The sequence below is a fragment of the Pavona decussata genome, unplaced genomic scaffold, assembly GCF_977016875.1.
Source record: "Pavona decussata unplaced genomic scaffold, jaPavDecu1.1 SCAFFOLD_260, whole genome shotgun sequence".
NCBI lineage: Eukaryota > Metazoa > Cnidaria > Anthozoa > Scleractinia > Agariciidae > Pavona > Pavona decussata.
This window is the reverse complement of record NW_028145663.1, coordinates 202,346-222,500: the sequence shown is the minus strand read 5'-3', so window position 1 is coordinate 222,500 and position 20,155 is coordinate 202,346. Positions and strand designations below refer to the sequence as shown.

The 20,155-nt window shown below is 38.0% G+C and overlaps 3 protein-coding genes and 1 pseudogene across 3 annotated transcripts in view; 3 read left to right on the top strand and 1 right to left on the bottom strand.

Annotated features, from left to right (window-relative positions):
- The window catches only part of LOC146456102 (coiled-coil and C2 domain-containing protein 2A-like), a 266,183-nt gene that overhangs the window by 100,309 nt on the left and 145,719 nt on the right, over positions 1 to 20,155 (bottom strand). The gene's annotated exons all lie outside the window — the stretch shown is intronic.
- LOC146456111 (uncharacterized) lies at positions 274 to 2,766 on the top strand (annotated as a pseudogene).
- On the top strand, positions 6,922 to 16,537 carry LOC146456110 (uncharacterized). The gene is made up of 5 exons (XM_085093517.1): positions 6,922 to 6,978; positions 9,825 to 9,886; positions 11,837 to 11,993; positions 15,096 to 15,274; positions 16,055 to 16,537. Exons 2-5 carry the CDS (start codon positions 9,829 to 9,831, stop codon positions 16,438 to 16,440), a joined length of 780 nt encoding a protein of 259 aa, XP_084949643.1. The 5' UTR covers positions 6,922 to 6,978; positions 9,825 to 9,828; the 3' UTR covers positions 16,441 to 16,537.
- The window catches only part of LOC146456108 (uncharacterized), a 60,922-nt gene continuing 58,513 nt past the window's right edge, over positions 17,747 to 20,155 (top strand). The window contains exons 1-3 of the mRNA XM_085093514.1: positions 17,747 to 17,859; positions 18,929 to 19,257; positions 19,618 to 19,756. Of these exons, the coding sequence (XP_084949640.1) occupies positions 18,949 to 19,257; positions 19,618 to 19,756 (448 nt within the window). The 5' untranslated portion in view covers positions 17,747 to 17,859; positions 18,929 to 18,948. The remainder of the gene's footprint in view (positions 17,860 to 18,928; positions 19,258 to 19,617; positions 19,757 to 20,155) is intronic.

Genomic DNA, 20,155 nt, shown 5'->3' with positions numbered 1-20,155 from the left:
CATTATTTTGCCAGGCTGTAACTTGAAAAACTTAAGCTGGAAGCGTTTTACTGCCCTTTAAATTTATGGCGCGATATTTCACTACTATTGGGAAAACTTGGGTTGCAGTCACGGAATAATTTGTTTCACAGGCAGATATGGAAATGATCAATTTTAACTTATTTCTCCTTGCTTTCAACTACCTTGAGAATAGGAAGTTCACTAAAAATTACCAAAGAACGTTTTCACTACTTCTTTTAACTGGCTTCTGCCAGAACATGGCTTTATAGAAAGATGTATCTGGCATTGTTTGTTTTCTGATATAGGCTATATAGGCTGATATAGGCTTCGTGAACGAGAAATTGAAGAGAAAATGTCAAAGAGACAAATTATTAATTAACTACACCTTGTGGTGAGGTAATACTTACTGCAAGACTGCCCAAATTGTCTCGGCATACAGGTGCGTAACCCCCTATTGGATTTGTCAACAGCACCCAAAAGGAAATGAAATTTGCCTAGAAATTGGTTCAATGGAAAAAATAAGTTATTCTGACAAAAGATTAATTGGTCCAAAGGGGAAAATTAAGACAAAGGCGCAATGAACAAAATTATTGATCTAAAGGAAAAAAATAATTCATACACCATGCAGTACACATAATTGTTAATAAAGCATCACAAAAATAATTGCAAAACGTAGTTTTATTATTTCGGGTATAGAAAAGGTAATTCGGACAATTTTAACCAGAACGGGCCTCCTGACTTCAGGAGAAAAGTTAACTCTATCCTCCAGAAGGCTAAGCCTCCTGAACCTAATATCACCAGGGAGATGAAACAAGCTCTCAAAGGTTTAAAAGAGGATAAGAACATTATGATTGTCCCGGCAGACAAAGGTCGTGCCAGTGTAGTGCTAGACAAAAACACCTATGACGATAAACTGAAAACACTAATTGAGGAGGGTCCATACCGACTTCTTAATAAAGACCCAACGGACCGTTTGAGCCGAAAGTTGACTGAAAAGCTTCTGAACCTGAAGCGAGGTGGGCACCTGACAGAGTCCGTATATAATAAGATCAGGCCCGCAAATATAAGCAACCACCTAGAATCTATGGCCTTCCTAAGATACACAAGGTAAATACACCACTGAGACCTTTAGTTTCTTGTGTGAACACCTTTGCTTATGATCTGTCTTCCTACCTAGCCGATGTGTTATCTCCCTTAACAGGGAAATCAGAGTTTACAGTTAACAACTCAGCTCATTTCGTGTCCACTATCAACGGTGAGAGGGTACTAGAGAGCGAGATCATGGTGTCTTTTGACGTAGAATCACTGTTCACAAACGTACCTATCGAAGGCACCGTACAAGCCGCGTTACGGAAACTAGAGGCTGACCCGTGTCTTGCTAACCGCACGACTTTAACACCTGCACAGATTGCGGACCTTTTGGATTTCGTTCTAAGATCCACATACTTCCAGTATAATGGATTAATTTATGAGCAACAAGAGGGAGCAGCCATGGATAGCCCAGTATCCGCTGTCATAGCTAACCTCTACATGGAGGATTTTGAAGAACAAGCTTTGACTTCTACGCCTTGTATGCCTAAAATTTGGAAACGCTATGTGGATGACACCTTTACCATCTTGAGTCGAGACAAAGTTGACATTTTCTTGCAACACCTCAATAGTCAACAACCAACGATCCGCTTCACTATGGAAACTGAGACCAACAACACCATACCATTTCTTGACACGTTGGTAACTAGAGATTCGGATGGCTACCTCTCTACCAGTGTTTACAGAAAGCCTACACACACTGACCAATACCTAGCGTATGATTCACACCACCCGCAATCTGTAAAACGCGGTATTGTCAAGTGCCTGTACGATAGATCGAAACACCTCATAACTAAACCATCAGTTATCTCGCAAGAAAAGAAACACCTCTCGTCAGTTCTTGTTTCTAACGGTTATCCGTCTTCGTTTGTGAAAAACATTACGAAAACAAAGAAACAAACAGCCACAAAAGAACCTGCGCCTGAAATTGAATCTACTGCGGTGCTACCATACGTCAAAGGGTTATCAGAGGCTCTTCGCCGTTGCCTACAACAGCAAGGCATACGGACAGTTTTCAGATCTGACACAACACTTAGATCACACCTAGTGCGACCTAAGGACACTATCGACCCTGCAAAACAAGACGGAGTAGTCTACAAGATTCCCTGTGAGTGTGGCAAGGTCTATATTGGAGAGACGGGAAGATCTATGCATGAAAGGATTAAGGAACACGATAGAGACATACGGCTTGCTCGAACCCAATCCTCCGCCGTTTCAGAACACAGCAATGCGACGGGCCACTATCCGCTCTGGGATGAGGTTAAGTTTATTGACCGAGACCCACATTGGTACACCCGTAGGGTTAAAGAGACTATTCACATTAGACTTCACCCTGACAGCATCAATAGGGATAATGGAATTGAAATTCCGGAAGCGTGGATGCCCACGATCAAACAACACAGCAGCCGATCGGTACCAAGGCGGACGGCCGAGGGAACAATTTCTAGTCTGAACGACGAGGATCGAAATCCTCCAATCAACAACAGCCTAAGAGAGGATCGAAACGCACCAATCAACACAAACCAAGGTGCTACTTATACTGTCACGCAATCAGTCGACACCATCGCCTGATGAAGACCAGCAGTATAGCGGTCGAAACGTCGCGATCCACATCTTTGTGACTCAATCGTGAGACAAACGATTAACTCATCTATCATTATATATTAGTTATTATAATAATTTCATCGGGCATTGCGGTGTATTTTGCGGGCTAAAATATATTTTAGCCCTCTGCTCTGAGCCAATAAGAAAGAAGAAACTAACGTAGCCAGCCAATCAGAATTGGAAGCCATTCAACTGTTCGCGCCGTTTTTTTGTTTGTTTGACTGGAAGCGCTGCCATCTGCAAAGAGATTGCTTTGAGCTACAAAATCGATGGAAAAACTAACGAAGAAGAAAATTCTCAGTCGTATGAGTTAGATGAAGAGGACTTGAATACAGAAACTCGTGGGCGATGGTGGAAATAATGCCTGTAGTAGCTCCACGGCCGGAGGCGAGGTGAATGTAACTTGTCTTCTTTGAGCGAAACCAGCTCAGTTAACTTGCACAATTATTTTAACAGTCGTAAGAGACTATTTCTTCACTGTTTACAGAATTCTGTTATTTTTCTTTTGAAAACTTAGAAGCAAAGATTCTTTTGAAAAAAATTGCGGTGTTCTACGAAAGTTTTACGTTTTTGTGACAACGAAAGCTTTTGTACAATAAAATAAACGCCGACGCGATTCCGGCAGCGTTCACAGAAGATATCGCGATCGCTTACTGTACTGTCTTTGATTCCTTTTGTGAATGCCCTCTGAAATTATTATAATAGTAATAGAGTTGATGTTCTTGGGCGTAAATAGGTTTTTGGCCCTTCTCAGAACTCATTTTAGCCCTCACCAAAATGAGCCTGAGTCGGGCCAAAAACATATTTATGCCCGCGAACATCAACTCTATTGTTATATTGTTACTCTAACCTTTATTATATCAGCCACACAAGTGAATAATACGTTTCGCGCGCGCTGATTGGCTAACTCGGAGGTGATTACTAAGTACTATCTACCTCCAAGAGCCTAAGAAAAACAAGATGGCTTTCCCGTTTCACCACGGCCACTTAAGAGGAAATTACACGACAGCAAAGTTTAGATTGACGGCATTAAATGGCAAGTTATTTGATCTTTCCAACCACACATTCTAAGGCGAAAATTAAAAGTTACCGTCAACTGTCGAGCACTATAAGAGTAAAACCTGACACATCTAATGTTTTGCAGTATTATTTCAAGACGAGAAAAAAAAAAAACACTAATGGAAAAAATGACACCTGAGCAATTAAACAATTGCCTCCAGAAGTTCAACTTAACCGCAAGAGTGCAATACGGGAAGTTTTAGAATATAAGAAATCGCTTACCGCGAGTAAACATCGCAACGGCGAGATTTTCACCAGTTTAATTTCCGAACACATGTCGGTATAATTATTGTCAGAAATAAAGTAATTTTTTGGTCCGCTAATGATTCAGCTTGTGTAGTAGATTTTACCTCAGTGTCGGTGAAAGTTTAGACATTTACCTCGCCGCTTCGCGGATCGATAAATTCACTATTCACCTCTACTTCAGTGAAATAATTGTTTACTATTGGTCACTAATCGTTACTATTCGTCGCTATTCGCTACTGTTGGCAACTGTTCGCGACTTTTCGTCGGTATTCGCGACTATTTGACAAATACACACCAAAGGAGGAGTAAATATTGGTGAATATTCACTCCGGTGATTATCATAGAAAAGCAAAGAATCGTCAATTTTTGTTTGTCTGTTTCAATTAGCTGGGTTCACTTCAACAAAAGATCCAATAGCTTCTCAGTTGACTCTTCTTTATTGCCTTACGAACTTGCAACAGTTCAGCTTACTCTAGTGCACAATCAATTCTCTACTTAAACAAGATGGCACCCATTTTTATACTGACTCGACAACCATCTGCTTAACGCAAACTAAATCTTACGCAAGCCTTCTGTGATTGGCTGCAAGGAGCTTATTTGCATCCGTGCCTTCGATCTATTAGCCAAGTCAAAGACATCTTTCTAGAGAAATATCACCATGAAGCTTGGCCGGGTTGTCCAGTCAATACAAAACAGGGAAAGCAATATCAAAATTACAATGTTCAGACTTACACAGTAAGGTTTCACAAAGATAATCTGAAAAACACTAAAAGTTGTTGTTTAAAAATTGTACAAGAAGTCGATTCGTTGAAGGTGTCAGCCTTCTTCATCGAAAATGATTGGTTAACCGTTTCCATAAATTAAATGAGTACGTGTTAAACAAAACCTAGAACTCAAATTATATATTCAGTACGTGGTTGATAGCAGGATTACAACAATGAATATTTACTGTATCTACATAAACACCTTATATTACAGACATTGTTATTTAAATATCTTCATCTTTAAAATGAACATCAACTACCATGAATTCGGTAAAAGAACCCAAGAAAATCTACTAAAAATGACTAAAAATAAGAGCAGTAACAATTTCCTGGAATAAACCGTCGAAAGGTCAAGTTGAGGAAAAACTTATAAAAAGTAAGGTAAACAAGGTGTTATCATTTGTAGGAGACTTAATTGGACGGAAATATTTTTACGATCACAAGTGTTTCTGCGGAAACGTACAGCTGCTCATACCGAATTCATGACAGGAGAATTTATACATTAATCACACATTAAGAACAACTAAGTCGAACTACAAGGTATTATTTCTAGGGAGCTGCATAACGAGTCAACTTGTCTTTTTTGTGATATTCCCCAAACCGAAATATAATTTGTAATAGGTCCAAACACCAAATAAAATTCCTTTAACTATTAATTATTTTTATCCCCAAATAATTGTGTGATAAATATTTTTCAACATTGTCAATTTTTATCATCTAACAGTATTCTACACCAGTTTAGCGCTAGGCTTAAATAAAACGTTATACTCAATTTAACACAAATGTTAAAATATGCTCGGTGCATGTTTTTTAATTTGCCTCTCATGAAGAGCATCGAAACATGTTTCCCATACATTCGTTGTCATTTCCGAAACTACAACAGAGAACACTAACGGAAGGCAGCAAGAGAGCGGAAGTTACGAAAACGGACTGGAAAAGGTCTGCGCTTCACACCAGATTTGGAGCTATATGCAGTTAGCACCGTAATAGCATATAGAGTTATATGCTCGGTGCATGTTTTTTAATTTGCCTCTCATGAAGAGCATCGAAACATGTTTCCCATACATTCGTTGTCATTTCCGAAACTACAACAGAGAACACTAACGGAAGGCAGCAAGAGAGCGGAAGTTACGAAAACGGACTGGAAAAGGTCTGCGCTTCACACCAGATTTGGAGCTATATGCAGTTAGCACCGTAATAGCATATAGAGTTATCCCCCGGAATTTCTTTTAGGAATGATTTGCTTATTAAAGTGTTTTGTTTATAGTAGAGGTGCGCTTCAGTTAGCTATAACAAGCTAGTTTTCAGGCACTCCACTAAAATGACGGGGCAGTAATTATCCAAATTCAACAGAACAACTTAAAAATTCAAACTGTCAGGTGGCTAACCAGTTTGCTATTTACAAACGCAGCCCACTAGGTAAACTCGGGACTACCAAGAACAATAGCGTTGTCTTTAACAGAGGTAATATCGAGTAATGTATTCTTTATAAACAGACTTCATTACCTAATTTAGAGGGCGGTTGCGAGCCAGGGACCTCAAGATTTTCCGAGCAAAAAATCCAACGTTCGTGCTTAATAACCAGGGAATGCAAATTTCTTCAAAGTGTACTTATCTTCAACTTGACAGATGAGAGCATTTCAGGGCCGGCTTGTCATGCTAGAAAGGTTGTTCTGTACTGAATAATATTTGATCAAATTAACTGATGCCTTTCACCTAAAACTGAGCCAACCCGAAGGAATGATGATTTATTTTGTTTTCTCACGGTTTAAATCTGTTTTAATCAGGTATACAGGTCCTCCTTAATACAGCTTTAGTTTCTTGAGTTTTTTATCTAGAGATCGACTCAATAACTCGTTGAATTCCAAAAGTCGAATAATAAATATAGAATTACATAATGTTCGTACAAGGTAACCTGCCGGTATACGTAGCCAAATTAAAATTTTTTTTTTAGTTTGGATCTGTTAAAGACCACGTCAGTCAGCACTTAAGTCTTTTTTACACCGTTACGGAATAAAAGTTATTAAAGCAACCTTTTTCTTAAAACAGGTGCATACAGCTTTTAATCAATTTACTGACGTTTTCAATTAAATGAGACAGGTAGGGAAAGAGGACGCCGATTTTGCATATTATTGAACACTGCTTTACCTGTGGAAAAAATTGGATCACGGGTGCAACCAGTCGATCTTCAATTACCAGTGGAACTTTATCTCAGGTAATCAGTGTGTCTCTCACTAATTTCTCTTATAGCAAATTGTTGACTTCTGTAACTTAAAAACATAGAAACAAATGCACAACGCACATGTAAGGAGTCGCAATTTTCAAAAACTAGTACACGAAATTTAATTAGTGTCTTCTAACCTTACTTTCAGTTTTATTTTATTACTATTTGCGATTGTCCTTTTTTAACCGAAGTGTTCGCTTTACTTGTGTACTTCACACTTAGCAATACATTTTTATTTTTCGTGAGCAACGCCTATAATATCCGTGAAACTGTTTTTAAAACATATGGAGGGTTGAGTGGGCTTTCGTTTATAGAGTTCCCAGGTAAGTTGAAATGTTCTGAAACAGAAGTAGGCTTAGCAAGTTAGAGATGATTTGTTATTGCAGTCCGTATAAAAGGGGGCTACTGAGTGAACAGGAAAACGCATTTTAGCACAAATCGGCGGAGACGGTAAATTGTATAATTTTTATCTCTCGCAATTGCCTATTAATAATTAAACCGAGCAAATGTGAAAAGTTGTACTTCAGTCTTTCCCTAAATATTTTATGTTGCAAGAAGAAGAGAGCGAAAGAAAGCAAATTTTAACCAAGCTATCACAAACACGCGAAATTTCAACCCATTTCTTGTTCCTCGAATATTTTTTGACGAACTCGCTCACAGTTAAATATTTCAAACTGTGAACTTTCTGGATCACACAAAGGAAAAGCGTGAAGTACGTAGTATGAAGATTTGCTGCTAACTTCAAGCTGCAAATCAAGTGGCAGCGGAAGCATAGTCTTCATTAGTCCCTTCGTGTTAAAAAAAAATAATAATTACTGCACTCGCAGCAAGCAAAGACGGCACGAACCTTAAAGCCCTCCTTTAATCCAATTCTCCTTAACCTACTTTACGAAAATCGTAAACGCATACTTTAGTCTTCCGTCCTTTGCAAGCAAAACATTCTCCTCTCTTACAGCTACAGCTTATAAACAAATTGCACATCTGCGTGATTTGTTGCGTGACTACAAAAAAATAAGATGAAACTAATCACCTGCTGGCATCACGTTGCCTCAGGTCTCCTTCTTTTCGTCGACTAGAAACACATTCATGGCACCCTAACTTGTCAATTAGAAAACCCATTTGATTTGACTTTTGATGTAACCTATGTCCTAGACGTGACATACCTTGCCAATCATTATTTGGAGAACATTTGGCAAATATTAAATCAAGTGTCACCCCCCCCCCCCCCCCACAAGAAGTCTACAGCAAATGGAAAACAAATTGATCCTGCCAAATTGTAACTCTATCTAGACCGGGCTTTTTATGGTCTGGGCCCAGGGGAGGGGGAGGGCTGATTGTACCCCTCTCCCCCCTCCATAAATTTGCAATCAGATTATAAAATCCATGACAAAGAGACTTGGAGGATAGATAGTACGTTTAAAGATGTGTCCTTTGAGGTACTCAATGCCAAGTGACGACGTCACATCACTTGCTACTAAGGTCATGATTGCCAAATGGCGGCCATCTTGGATCCGCCATCTTGGATTTCTGGATTTTCTCAATACTTTAGGAAAGTTCCCAAATTGAACGAAAAGCAATCAAAACCAATACAGAAACACTATTATGACCTATAAATATATAATACTACGGGAAGAAAAGGGTGATATTTCTTCACTTTAAAAAGGGATTTTTTTTGTTTTCTACAAAAAACCGTCTGTCAAAAATTGGTTACCATGGTAACATCACAGTCTTTGAACACTAACCGACCGCATAAATTTTTTAAGATAAATTTCTGGAAAAGTCCTCAAGTTTCAGAAATATCTAAAAAGTTATTCTGAGGTTCAAAGACGCTGCGGGTACAATCTCCCCCGTCTAGATAGGATTAAAGCGCGGGAAAAGGTGACAAAATTTGCTGAATAGCCGCACAACAATAACCTGCTTTAATAAACCTTACTTAGAAATGTAAATTGCTCGAAAGTGCGAGGCCTCATTCACCCAAGCGCTTTGAAACAACGCAACTCAATTTTTCTCTAATGTTTAGCGTCGAAAAAGGTACTACATGCATATAATTCGTAAATTCGTAAAACCAACCACAATCCAAGTCGATCAGGAATTTGAGTCCCAGATGAAAATTAGCTGTGTAATTCTAGCTACCCTTAATTGTTAAATTTTATTTTAATTGAACTACTTTATGGGGCACTGTCAGAGAGATTTTTCGGTATATTGATCAAAACTGCTTCAATATTGACAGAGAACCTTTTTTTTGTAACATAAAATTGCTCTTGAAGTACCGGGAGGAAAAGGATTTCTCAAAGATACGCATGAACGGCCAACTTTTTCAAGTTGCAATCCATTTCCATCCTAGCCATCTGCAAACAAAAATAACTAATAGGAAGCTTCTGTGCACTAGTGGGATCATTGTTATTCAAAACTGAACCATTACTTTAACGTTTTCATTACAAGAAATCTGCTTTCTAGCCATTCAAGGAACATCCATGAACAATGTGTATTGAAACGTCCCAGTAGGTTTGAAATTTGTTCAGTCAAAGAAAGAGTTTTTGTTGAAATCTTCCGCCTTTGAATATTGTTGTGTCTAAAACAAAAATAATTTCTTTCTGTGATATTTCAGCCGTGAACTTGATGGTTGGACGTAGCTTTTTCTTCCAGATAAAAAGATCTATCTTCTCGTTTTCAAAAGGCCTTTCATGTAAGCTAAACTTGGTTTTCACTTCATGGGCACTTTACACATGTAAAGGGTATCGACACCCTGAAATAACCAAGGAGCTAAAAGTGCCAGGGAGCAGAATGATTATTACCTTACCCTGACTACTTTATAACACTAGATTTTACCTCATCAGGACAATGAAGTTGCTATTTCTGCTTTCCTTATTGTCATTTTGCAGTGATGGCCAAGGGGATGGTGAGTATAATTCTTTATATATTTTAAAACGGCAGAAATCGTAAATAATGAAAAATACATGTATACACTATCATAACCGCAAAACGTTCGATTAAATCATTTAAAGGTGAAAGACCTGTACTCAAATTCTCAAAAACTAATATAAATTAGATAGAAAAGGCTGCAGAAGGCAGACCAGTTGACATGCAGCATGTTTGAGGAGTTTAATCGCTAGTAACGCTAGTTATACACGAGCAAGGTTTCAGGCTCAACCAGATTGTTACTCATTCCTTTGCTTTCACGATTTCTGTAACTAATTCGTTCCATGCTTCAACTGAACTTGTCTTTGATGAAAAACAAAAAATTCTAACAGCAAAGAACGTTTTCACGTCCCTCTGCAAAACATCTGGTGAAATTTAGTCCGTCCTGGACCCTGATAGATTCTTTTAAAATCCCTGGTCAATTTTATCCTTCCGTGTAGTGAGGTTTTCTTGGCTACGTAAAAAAATTAATAGCGTCCATAGCTATCCAGTTCTTCTTTTCTATCCCGTAGCAAGTGTTAGTTGAAACGAAATTGACATTTAGTGTCGAGTAAAGAGAGGCCAATGAAAAATCATACATACATTTCCATATAAATTCAAGAACTAATTAATGAATTATAAGCCCATTGACCTTACATCACGTGCAGTGACTTTATATCGATAAACCTCCTCCTTATTAGTAAGCGGTGATTTATCAGCTGATAAAACACTCCTCACTACTATGCGGTGTTTTTCTCGTATGCTAATTTCCAACGTTCACAAAAGCGTAATTGTTATGAACTTTATTGACATACGCTTTTCCGAGAATGTTTTTGAAGCCGTTCAAAAAACTCGCAGCACTCCTGCTCGTTTTTTAAATATTACTTCAAGTCTCTGCTCCCCACTTACCTAGAAACCCAGGGATATCATTTCGATCCGAGCTAAAAAAAAAAAACTTTCAAACTTTACTAAGGGAGCATGCCACCAGATTGGCACTCACATATCGTGGTAACATGTCGAGCAAGTAAAAATTTAAGTATGCCACGTGGTCAAATAATGTCAGAAGATAGGATTCACACTTGAAATGTTGCTCTAAAACGTGATTCTGGGCACATGAAAGATCACGCGTTTCTTGACACATGAAAACATTTCACATATGTGTGCCATTTTGCTGATGATCATAAGTAAAAAATTAAACAAAAAGAATGTTCATTTAACTATTGCTAAAAATTTGGGGGTAAAAGAGTAAATGGAGCCGTAGGTGATCGGAGTCTTCGTTTTGGGCCTCCTCTCCGAGTTCGATTTTTGTCTTTGCCCTATCGCCCCCACTAAACTTGGGAACCTGTTCACAGGCTACCTACATGTCAATGAATTGAACTAAAATGATTCTCTTCTGTTCTAAGAAGTATTCGAAGGTCTTTTCGAGTTCAATATCTTTCATGATGGACGCGTGTTGGTTCAACCTAATGATCCTTGAGAAATCTGAGTGTAGCCATAGTCAGTTATTGATAAATTTGGAAAAATATCTCAAGTTAATTATAACCAGATCAGCTTACAAGAATTGATCTTCACCGTTGGAAAAGCAGGCAGTTATCAGTGTCGATCGCGGTTTCAAATGTCTCGCTTTTTCAATTTTGCAAAGGTTTAAATCCATAGATTCTTTAGACACTTTTCAAGCTAGCAGCCAATTTCCATGCATTTTTTAAACTAACAACCCTGGTTAACAATCGACAAACTACGAAGAGGTCATTGTGATTAAAGAAACGTTAACCAATTAATAGGAGAAAAAAACGTATCAAGCCAATCAAGACAGAGTAGATTTGTCCCCTCTTCCAATACAGAGCAAGTAATTTCAATAAAATTAAGAGACAAATGGCTTTCAATAATTCTGCCCTCTGTGTTATGAAACTGGTAATTAGTACTGAGAAATGCTGTAAATATGTCTTTGCAGAATGCACCTCAGTGGTAAACAGTACTTTGACAAGTCCTCGATATCCAAAGACCTACCCAAGTAATACGCAATGTGTCTATAATGTGTCTATTCCACATGGAAAAGTATTGAAAATTACGTTTCGAGAATTTCTTCTTGAACTTGAGAGTTCATGTGGGTAAGTAAATTCAAGATTAGTTAATTAACATTGAGTCATTGACATTAATAATGATAATGATACAAGCAATAATTTGTGTAGTAATCAAGTATTTTGCGAAGATAACCATCCGAAAGTTTATAAGAATACACTGTTACCAATTGGAGTCTTGTTAATTACAACAATTGAACAGAAGAAACTCGAGAAAGAAAGATTGAAATATAAAAATGAAAATAAAAGATTAAACAGATTATCACTTGTAAAATTTGGTTCTCGTTCTTACTTGAATTCATGAAAAATAACAAAACTATTTACTCTTTTAAAAAAAACACTATTTACTCGAACTACTAGTTTGAGTAACATCTCAATATTATTTTTAAGAAAAGCTTCCACTTCGCCTTATGTTCAGTTATAAATGCCAATTATTTAAAGAGGACACCAACACGGGCGTTTTAGTCAAGAGCGTAACATTTAGAAAATAAAAATAATGAAGATGATGACGATGATAATTATTATGCTTGCTTCTTTATCACTTTTGCAGTATGCTCTAAAATACATTTGGGGTCCGATAATAAATCAATCAATAATCAATAATCTATTAGTAAAAAATAACTGCAATAAAGCTCTTTACAATGTGACCTTAAAGTGCCCCTGGGACGAAAATTTCATTTTCCAGCTTTTTGCATTTTCGTGTAGAATATGACCTTCTTACTCATGTTATCAAATTTATATCCTTTACGGCGATTGGAAGTTTTATTTTTTTAGCTTTTTATTCGAGATTTCACGGCTGCCATTACTTGGCCTTGTACCGGAAGTTAAGGCTCAAATTACAGGAAGTGACGTCATTGGCTCAACACGAAAAATTCCACATGGCTAATTTTCATACGGATTCTACTTCATAAACTGTTTTCTGCTGTTATTTAGTTCGCAACAGCAGAATACAGTTTATGAAGTAGAATCCATATGAAAATTAGCCACGTGGAATTTTTCGTGTTGAGCCAATGACGTCACTTCCTGTAATTTGAGCCTTAACTTCCGGAACAAGGCCAAGTAATGGCGGCCGTGAAATCTCGAATAAAAAGCTAAAAAAAAAAATACTTCCAATCGCCGTAAAGGATTGAAATTTGGTAACATGAGTAAAAAGGTCATATTCTACACGAAAATACAAAAGATGGAAAATGAAATTTTCGTCTCAGGGGCGCTTTAAAGATAAATTACATCTCTTCATACATGTGGAGATAGTACGCTATTAAAAGTTAGTAAAAAAGCGCAAGGAGGGTAGTAAGATCAAGAACGAGGAAGAGATAAAAAGCACCGTTGGTTGTCGTTTCCGATTCCGTTAAACTCGTAGACAAGTGAAATGAAGTTTCGTATTTCTTGCAAAAATCGTTTTCTGTGATTAACTGGTTGGTCGCAATTTGTCCCGGTGACGACTTTCGATTAGAAAGCCAGAAATTCTCAAGCAATTTGGAAAGTAATATGATTAGCAGGTAGCTAACCACCACTGAGAAGAGGAGAAATGCTCATGAAAAAAGTTTGCAATTGATCTTTGACCTGCTTTCATAGCAAAACTGTAATGCCTTCTCATGTACCTTTTTTTGTGGAAGGAGTGTTTGGTACTGAAGAAGAAGAACGAAACAGCAATAAATGAATAAAACTTAGGTTAAAATGTCATTAAAGAATTCTAAGCGTTTTCGACCCCTTATGTATGAACACCTTATGAGGCTTACACAATGTCTTATTCCTTATGGTCATAGAACTGATGACACAGGAACCGGGAAGCCCAATTCATTAGGCCGGAGAACTGAGTGAATAGAGCTCCAGCTAGGCAAGGAACATCATTTTGGGGCTCACTACCGTTGTACAGTATTTAGGGTCGAGCACTGATTCGTAAACGGTTATATTATTAGCTTTCGTTTATTGTAATGGGAAACTCTACATAAATACACTAAAAAAATACAATCATTGGCTGCTAGTCCTCGTTAGTATAGTGGTTATGAATAGACTGAAATGAAGCAAACGACCCGGGTTCTAGGCTTACAATATTCTGTTTTTTCCTTCTTTTCCTCTTAAGTTTGTAATAAGTGCTAATGTAATTTTAAGTGAATGTCCAAGATCACCTTAAGAGATGGAAACCGAGTGTTAATTTAACCTCGAAAAATAGGCAGTCAACCTTCTTCATTACCAGTAACGAACTGTAGAATTGACTTGGGATTTTCGAGCCGGAAGAAAGAGACTTTGCTGTTGAGTCATCCTCGATTCCATTGTTTGTGTGATGGGAAGATCGTCAAGATGTGGGCTTTTTCAGAAAACGGTTAATATTTTTCATTTTTTGGCCAAAAATTACAACGGAGCAACTTGGAGTAAATGGTGTTAAGCGCCTGTTCACACCAACTGTGAAACGCGCGCGCTTTATTGTAGAAAAGGCAAAATAGCCAGTGATGCAAACGCGTGATTGCAGCAAAAAAAACAACAAATAAATAAACAAACAAACAAACAAACAAACAAACAATGCAGCTAACTAGCTTAGACAACCGAGACCTCAAACTGTGGCGATCTTTTGTTTGGTTTTTCTCATTGGAAGAGACCAGGGACTAATCAAATCGAACGACTGCTATCGTCTGACAAACGCCTACAGATAACTGTTCATAAAGTTTATCTTCGCTTTAAGCTCATACAAATGATAGCAAAATTCAGTCCTTTAGATCAAATTCTTTGAAGCGAGAAAGTCAAGAGAATTTAAAAGTAGTTTCTCTCCGAGTCTGAACGATTACGTAACTCAAATCGACGCTATGTACTCTTTTTAGCAATACAAGCAGTACGGATAGTGACGGATAGTAGGGATAGTGACGTCTTCTTAAATGGCTACAAAAGTGATTCCTACTGAACGGATACTCTGAAAACTGCACCTGCTGACAAACTTCTTTCGAGAATTTAAAAAAAAAAAAAGAAGAAACAAAAGCAAACGTATAATAAACAGAAACAAAAAAAGGCAACAGCAACAACCGTTGAGGGAGGACTGCATGCTAAAGCTGGTTTGAATATGCACTGCCAAAGATAAGAGAACTGATCAAACAAACAAAATCAAAAGAAGGCCAGAAAGATGTATCATTTTTCTTGCAGGTACGATTATTTGAAGGTCACTGATGATAAAAGCATGGAAGTCGGTAAATACTGTGGTGAACTGTCTGGGAAGGAAGTCCTTGTACCTGGAAACTACGTGTTATTGACATTTTACTCGGATGTTTCAACCGAAAGAAAAGGATTTTGGATATTCTTCACTTTTGTGCAATATAAATTAAGTAAGTGCAATGAGACAGTTTATACCATCAAATGAATCAAAACATTTTTTTTTTATTCAGAAACCTCCCACTAGACTTCTTTTAATAATTTCTTGGATCAATCGAAGCAATCTAAACGAGCAACCGGGGGCAACTTAAAATTAATCTCGGGAATAAAGCACTTAAACGCCTTGAAAACGTTCAACGGAAACCGTCCCGTTCTTAAAGCTCAAGCCACCACCTCTTCAACTGCAGAACCCACCCACATGTGTCCCATTTGTGGGCAAGCTTTCAAGGTCTGGATTGGTCTCACCAGTGAACTCAGGATTGACAAATCATTTGCCCTGCCCCAAAGCGTTCATTCACGAGCTGTTCCAAATTAAAGAAGTGGAATGTTCTTCTTCTATAATTGCTCGAATGGATCTTGTCTTCTTAATTGTGACCACTGTGACCAAATGTTTGGATTGAAATGATTAGTTTACTGACTGGTTCTTGTCCTAATTAAAAGGTGGATAATTTACATCCAACTTGGCTTGCGAAAGTTGATCTTCGTTTTAAACGTATATTTGACAGACAACTAAAAACATTTTTTCTTCTATTCGTTTAAGAAAACAACTCTCGATATTCCAGCTTTGTATCTGTCAGTCTTGGGGCCTCCTGGCCACCTCCAGCCATTTCATTGCATTACACGGTATTTCATGGCTACCATTGCATTGCGCGCATTGCGTTGTATTGTATTGTTTTTGCAATGTGTTGTGTTCATATTTAACTTACTTGGTTTACTTTAAAATCTCATTACAGCTCTTTGCCCAACGAGGTGGCTTCCAGATTTGAATGGATTTTGCTTTAGGCTGTTTCCTGAGACAATGGGATGGAACGCTGCTAAATCCTTCTGCTTAGCATTAGGGACAAACCTTACAATTTTGAATTCAAAAGACAACACAAATTTTGTTACCTCTAAAATTGAAACTTGGGCGTGGATTGGTTTGTACAGAGATCCGAAGAACGGCTCCAGATGGCTTTGGATTGACGGATCACTCACTAATTACACAAACTGGGGCAGACTCCAACCCAACTTTGATGTGGGAAGCACGGAAGATTGTGTAGCAACCAAGGCTGGACAAAAATGGCATGACTGGCCCTGCAGAACGTCTTTCCCTCCTATTTGCCAAATCAGTCGTAAGTGAGAGGTCATTCAAATGTACAATTATAATGATTTCAAAATGTAGCTCTTTGAAACTGCCAAGTTTTTGTTAAATATATTTATTTCACGCTTATCAGTATTCTTTTCTCTTAAACGTACCATTGACCAATGAAGCCTACTAGTCACTACATACATGCCACACATCAGCTACATCCCTTTTGATGTTCAGTGAAACGCTAGAGGTAAATGATTAAAGTTCTAAGTATCCAAATCATAAACGACTCTCCTCTGGTGCCCCATATTCTAGGAAAATGGGTTAATTTACTCCTTCCTGTTATTTTCTTAGTAAAGTTTTGTTGGTTTCCTGGCATCTTTGAAGACCCAGGGGCGGTCAGTCGTGGACTTGGAAGATAAATAGTACGTCCAAAAACGTGTTTTTTTAGGTCGACAGCAGAAAGTGATGACGTCATGTGACGTGTAATTAAGTCATGGTGGCCAAATGGCGGCCATCTTGGATTTTTGGAATTTCCCAGGACTTCAGGAAAGCGACCAAACTTAACGTTTTTTAAATTTCTGGTATGATAGTCTTACAGTGCAACGAACTCAACTGGGGCACCCACCATTGATTAGCCAATCACAGGTCACGTTTACAACAGAAAAGTCTGGCTTTTGTAGTTTGTAAACCAGTCAAAAACGAGAATATTTTTTCAAATTTCAAAGTGTTGGTTTTTTCAGGTGGCCCCGGTTGAGTTCGTTGCACTGTAGCGCCGAGCGTTTTTTGTATATTTTAATCGCCTTAGTTTCATTCACTCAAAAACGTAGTTTCGTGACCTCTGGAGTTCAAATTTGTATCAGTGATCACGCATGTTCTCTTCTATTCAATGTTTTTAGTCATAAAGCGGCTAATAACAAGCTTAGCTTGTTGTAAACATTTGTTAATGGTACAAACATATATTTTTCGCTGTTGTGTTACGGTGTCTCATTTCTTCACATTGTTTTGAAGAAAACATATCACCTAACTCGTCGAGACGTTTGCTTAAGCCCAAACGTTTTGAAAATGACGGCTGTTTTTTTTGTTGTTTGTTTTTACTATCACCGTATCTAATTGTCATTCATAGACAATGTCCATGTGCCTATCAACAGTATCCATTTAACCCTCTCGTCTTTCGCAGGGGGATACCAGATTGTTTTTCCTAGTATCTATATAGTTAAGACTAACCAGGTAGTTACCATTCTTTCTTTGTTGGCTTTCATAAAGCTTCACCAGTACCTGGGTGTAAAAATATTACTCTGAAGAGTGGTGTCCATGTTTATCCTCCACGGTGTCTCATATCAAACCAAAATTTTGGATCAACTTGTACCTTTAACTGCTCCAGTGGTTACCAGCTTAGTGGTCCTGCCTCTATTAGGTGCGGAATTGCGGGAGACTGGAGCGAGGATGTCAGGACAGTCAGCTGTAACGGTTTGTACTGACTTGCTGGTTTTCAAAGTATTGTTAAGAGTATGTCTTACCATTCATTTAAATCTTAGATTCTTGAAGCCTACAGGATTGTATAATATCCAAAAAGAATAAAATTATAAGCCCAAAGCTTCTAAGCATGTAGCTTAATAACTTTCTAATGGTACGCACGACGTGCAACTTAATTTTGTTGTAAAGGCCCGTTTAAACGGCTTCAACATTTGCTTCAACATGCGTTCAACACTTTGTTGAACTAAACGTCCGGGGGCGATTGAACAGGTCGTTCAACATTGTTGAAAGTCGAAAAAATGTTGAAAGCTTGTTGAAAGCGTTTTAAATCAAATATTAATTGGTTTAATTTTTCATTCAACGTCCATACAACATTTCATGTGTTCTCGAAAACGTTGAATGGTGTTGAAGCCGTTTTAACACTCCTTTTCAACATGTGTCCATTATTTGCTCGATATCCATTCAACTTTTGTTGCACGAATGTTGGTCAAATGTTGAAACCTTTTATACTGGCCTTAACCCTTACTGGCATGAATATGAGGGTGCAGCTCAAATGTACCAAATCCATGCTTCTCAACAAAACATTTGATCGAAAGACTAAGGAACTTAGTTTTGACTGCGGATGAATTAATCATGCACTGCATGTAGTCAAACGCAAGTCGCACCGAGGATATTGTACGAGCCTACCCGTTCAGCCGATACTACATTAGGTTAGCTAGTTGTGGTTCCCATGCAATCGCAGTTACAGATATACTGATTAAGGGATGCTATTGAGGCCAACTTGTGAAATGTAATCTCACTGTTTCCGAATGTGAACATTGAAATTCCCGGGAAGCAAAATTAACTCTTTCCCTCGAGACCAGTCGTTAAGTGTTGAGCTTTAATAATTCCTTTGTGGAGCAAAATGCTTCCTCCTCACTGCCAATGACATCACTTGTTTTCCCAATCAAGTAATTCAATGTTCATTTGAAAATGAATTGAAGATGACACTCATTTAAAATCTCAAAAGGATTCTCAGGCAGGACAAAGGCTTACAATTTTTTTATCTTTGTACACTTACCAGAATGTCGTGAAGCTCTTGGCATGGAAAATAATGCTATCGCTGACGAACAAATCAGCGCTTCTTCACAATTGGATGCTAATCATGCTAGCAGCAAAGGCAGACTGCAATTTCAGGCGGCTTCGAGCAATGGCGGTTCGTGGTCAGCTCTTATAAATGATGTCAGTCAATGGCTCCAGGTTGATCTTGAAAATCAGCAAACTATAGTAACACGAGTAGCAACACAAGGAAGTAACGCTAAGGGCCAGTGGGTGACGAAATACAAACTGCAATACAGTTACGATGGCTTTAACTTCCAGTACTACAGCGAACGAGGACAAAGTGAAAACAAGGTATCATATCCGTTTTCGTTAAAAATACAGGTTTTAAAAAGAAATACATAGACACTTCAATTAACGCTAGAATTGTGTAATCACCAGGGGCCAGATTCTCCAAGCCCTTCTAAATTAAGATGTATTCCAATTATTGTTTCTTAACAATAGGCTATTGTTAGTCCAACAATAGACTTTTGTCAAGAAACAATACCGAAGATACATCAAAAATTTAGGAGGGCTTCGTGACTTTGGTCCAAGGTTACTCAAGAGATGGGCTATAAGAGCAGAAGTAAGACTTCATTCTTTGATAACGAATCGACATTTGAGTAATCCTGAAATGTGAATCATCCTTTATGGTTTGTTGTTTGCTTGATTTAGGAGTTTTTTGGAAACAAAGACCAGAATACCATAGTTATTCACGACCTGAACAAACCAATCAGAGCCCGTTACATCCGATTCAGACCAACAGCTTGGCATAACCACATATCAATGAGGGTGGAGCTCTACGGCTGTAAAGGTACTCAAGGTTTCCTATTACAAAAAGTAATATATCTTTTATCTTCTTTCATTTGAGGAAAATTTACCATCCAAATTTTACAGTTGCGTAGCAAAGAGACTGACTTCTTTTGGACTGGGGTGATGAAAGTTGTCTAAAGTGTACCGATCACGCAAGTTTTTGCCGTTAATACCAGGAAACGTTCTCACTCAATTTACGCCCATCATCTGAGCCTTCCTGTCATGTACTACTATGAAAAAATGTTACAGACCAACGCATAGCTTTACGTTGAGGCAATTATCATTACTATCACTTTCATTAGCACTATCACAATTGTTGTCATTATCAGTATTATAATTTATTTATGATTTATTTTACTATTTTGGTGAAACGAACACTTCTTGTCGACGTAAACAAACG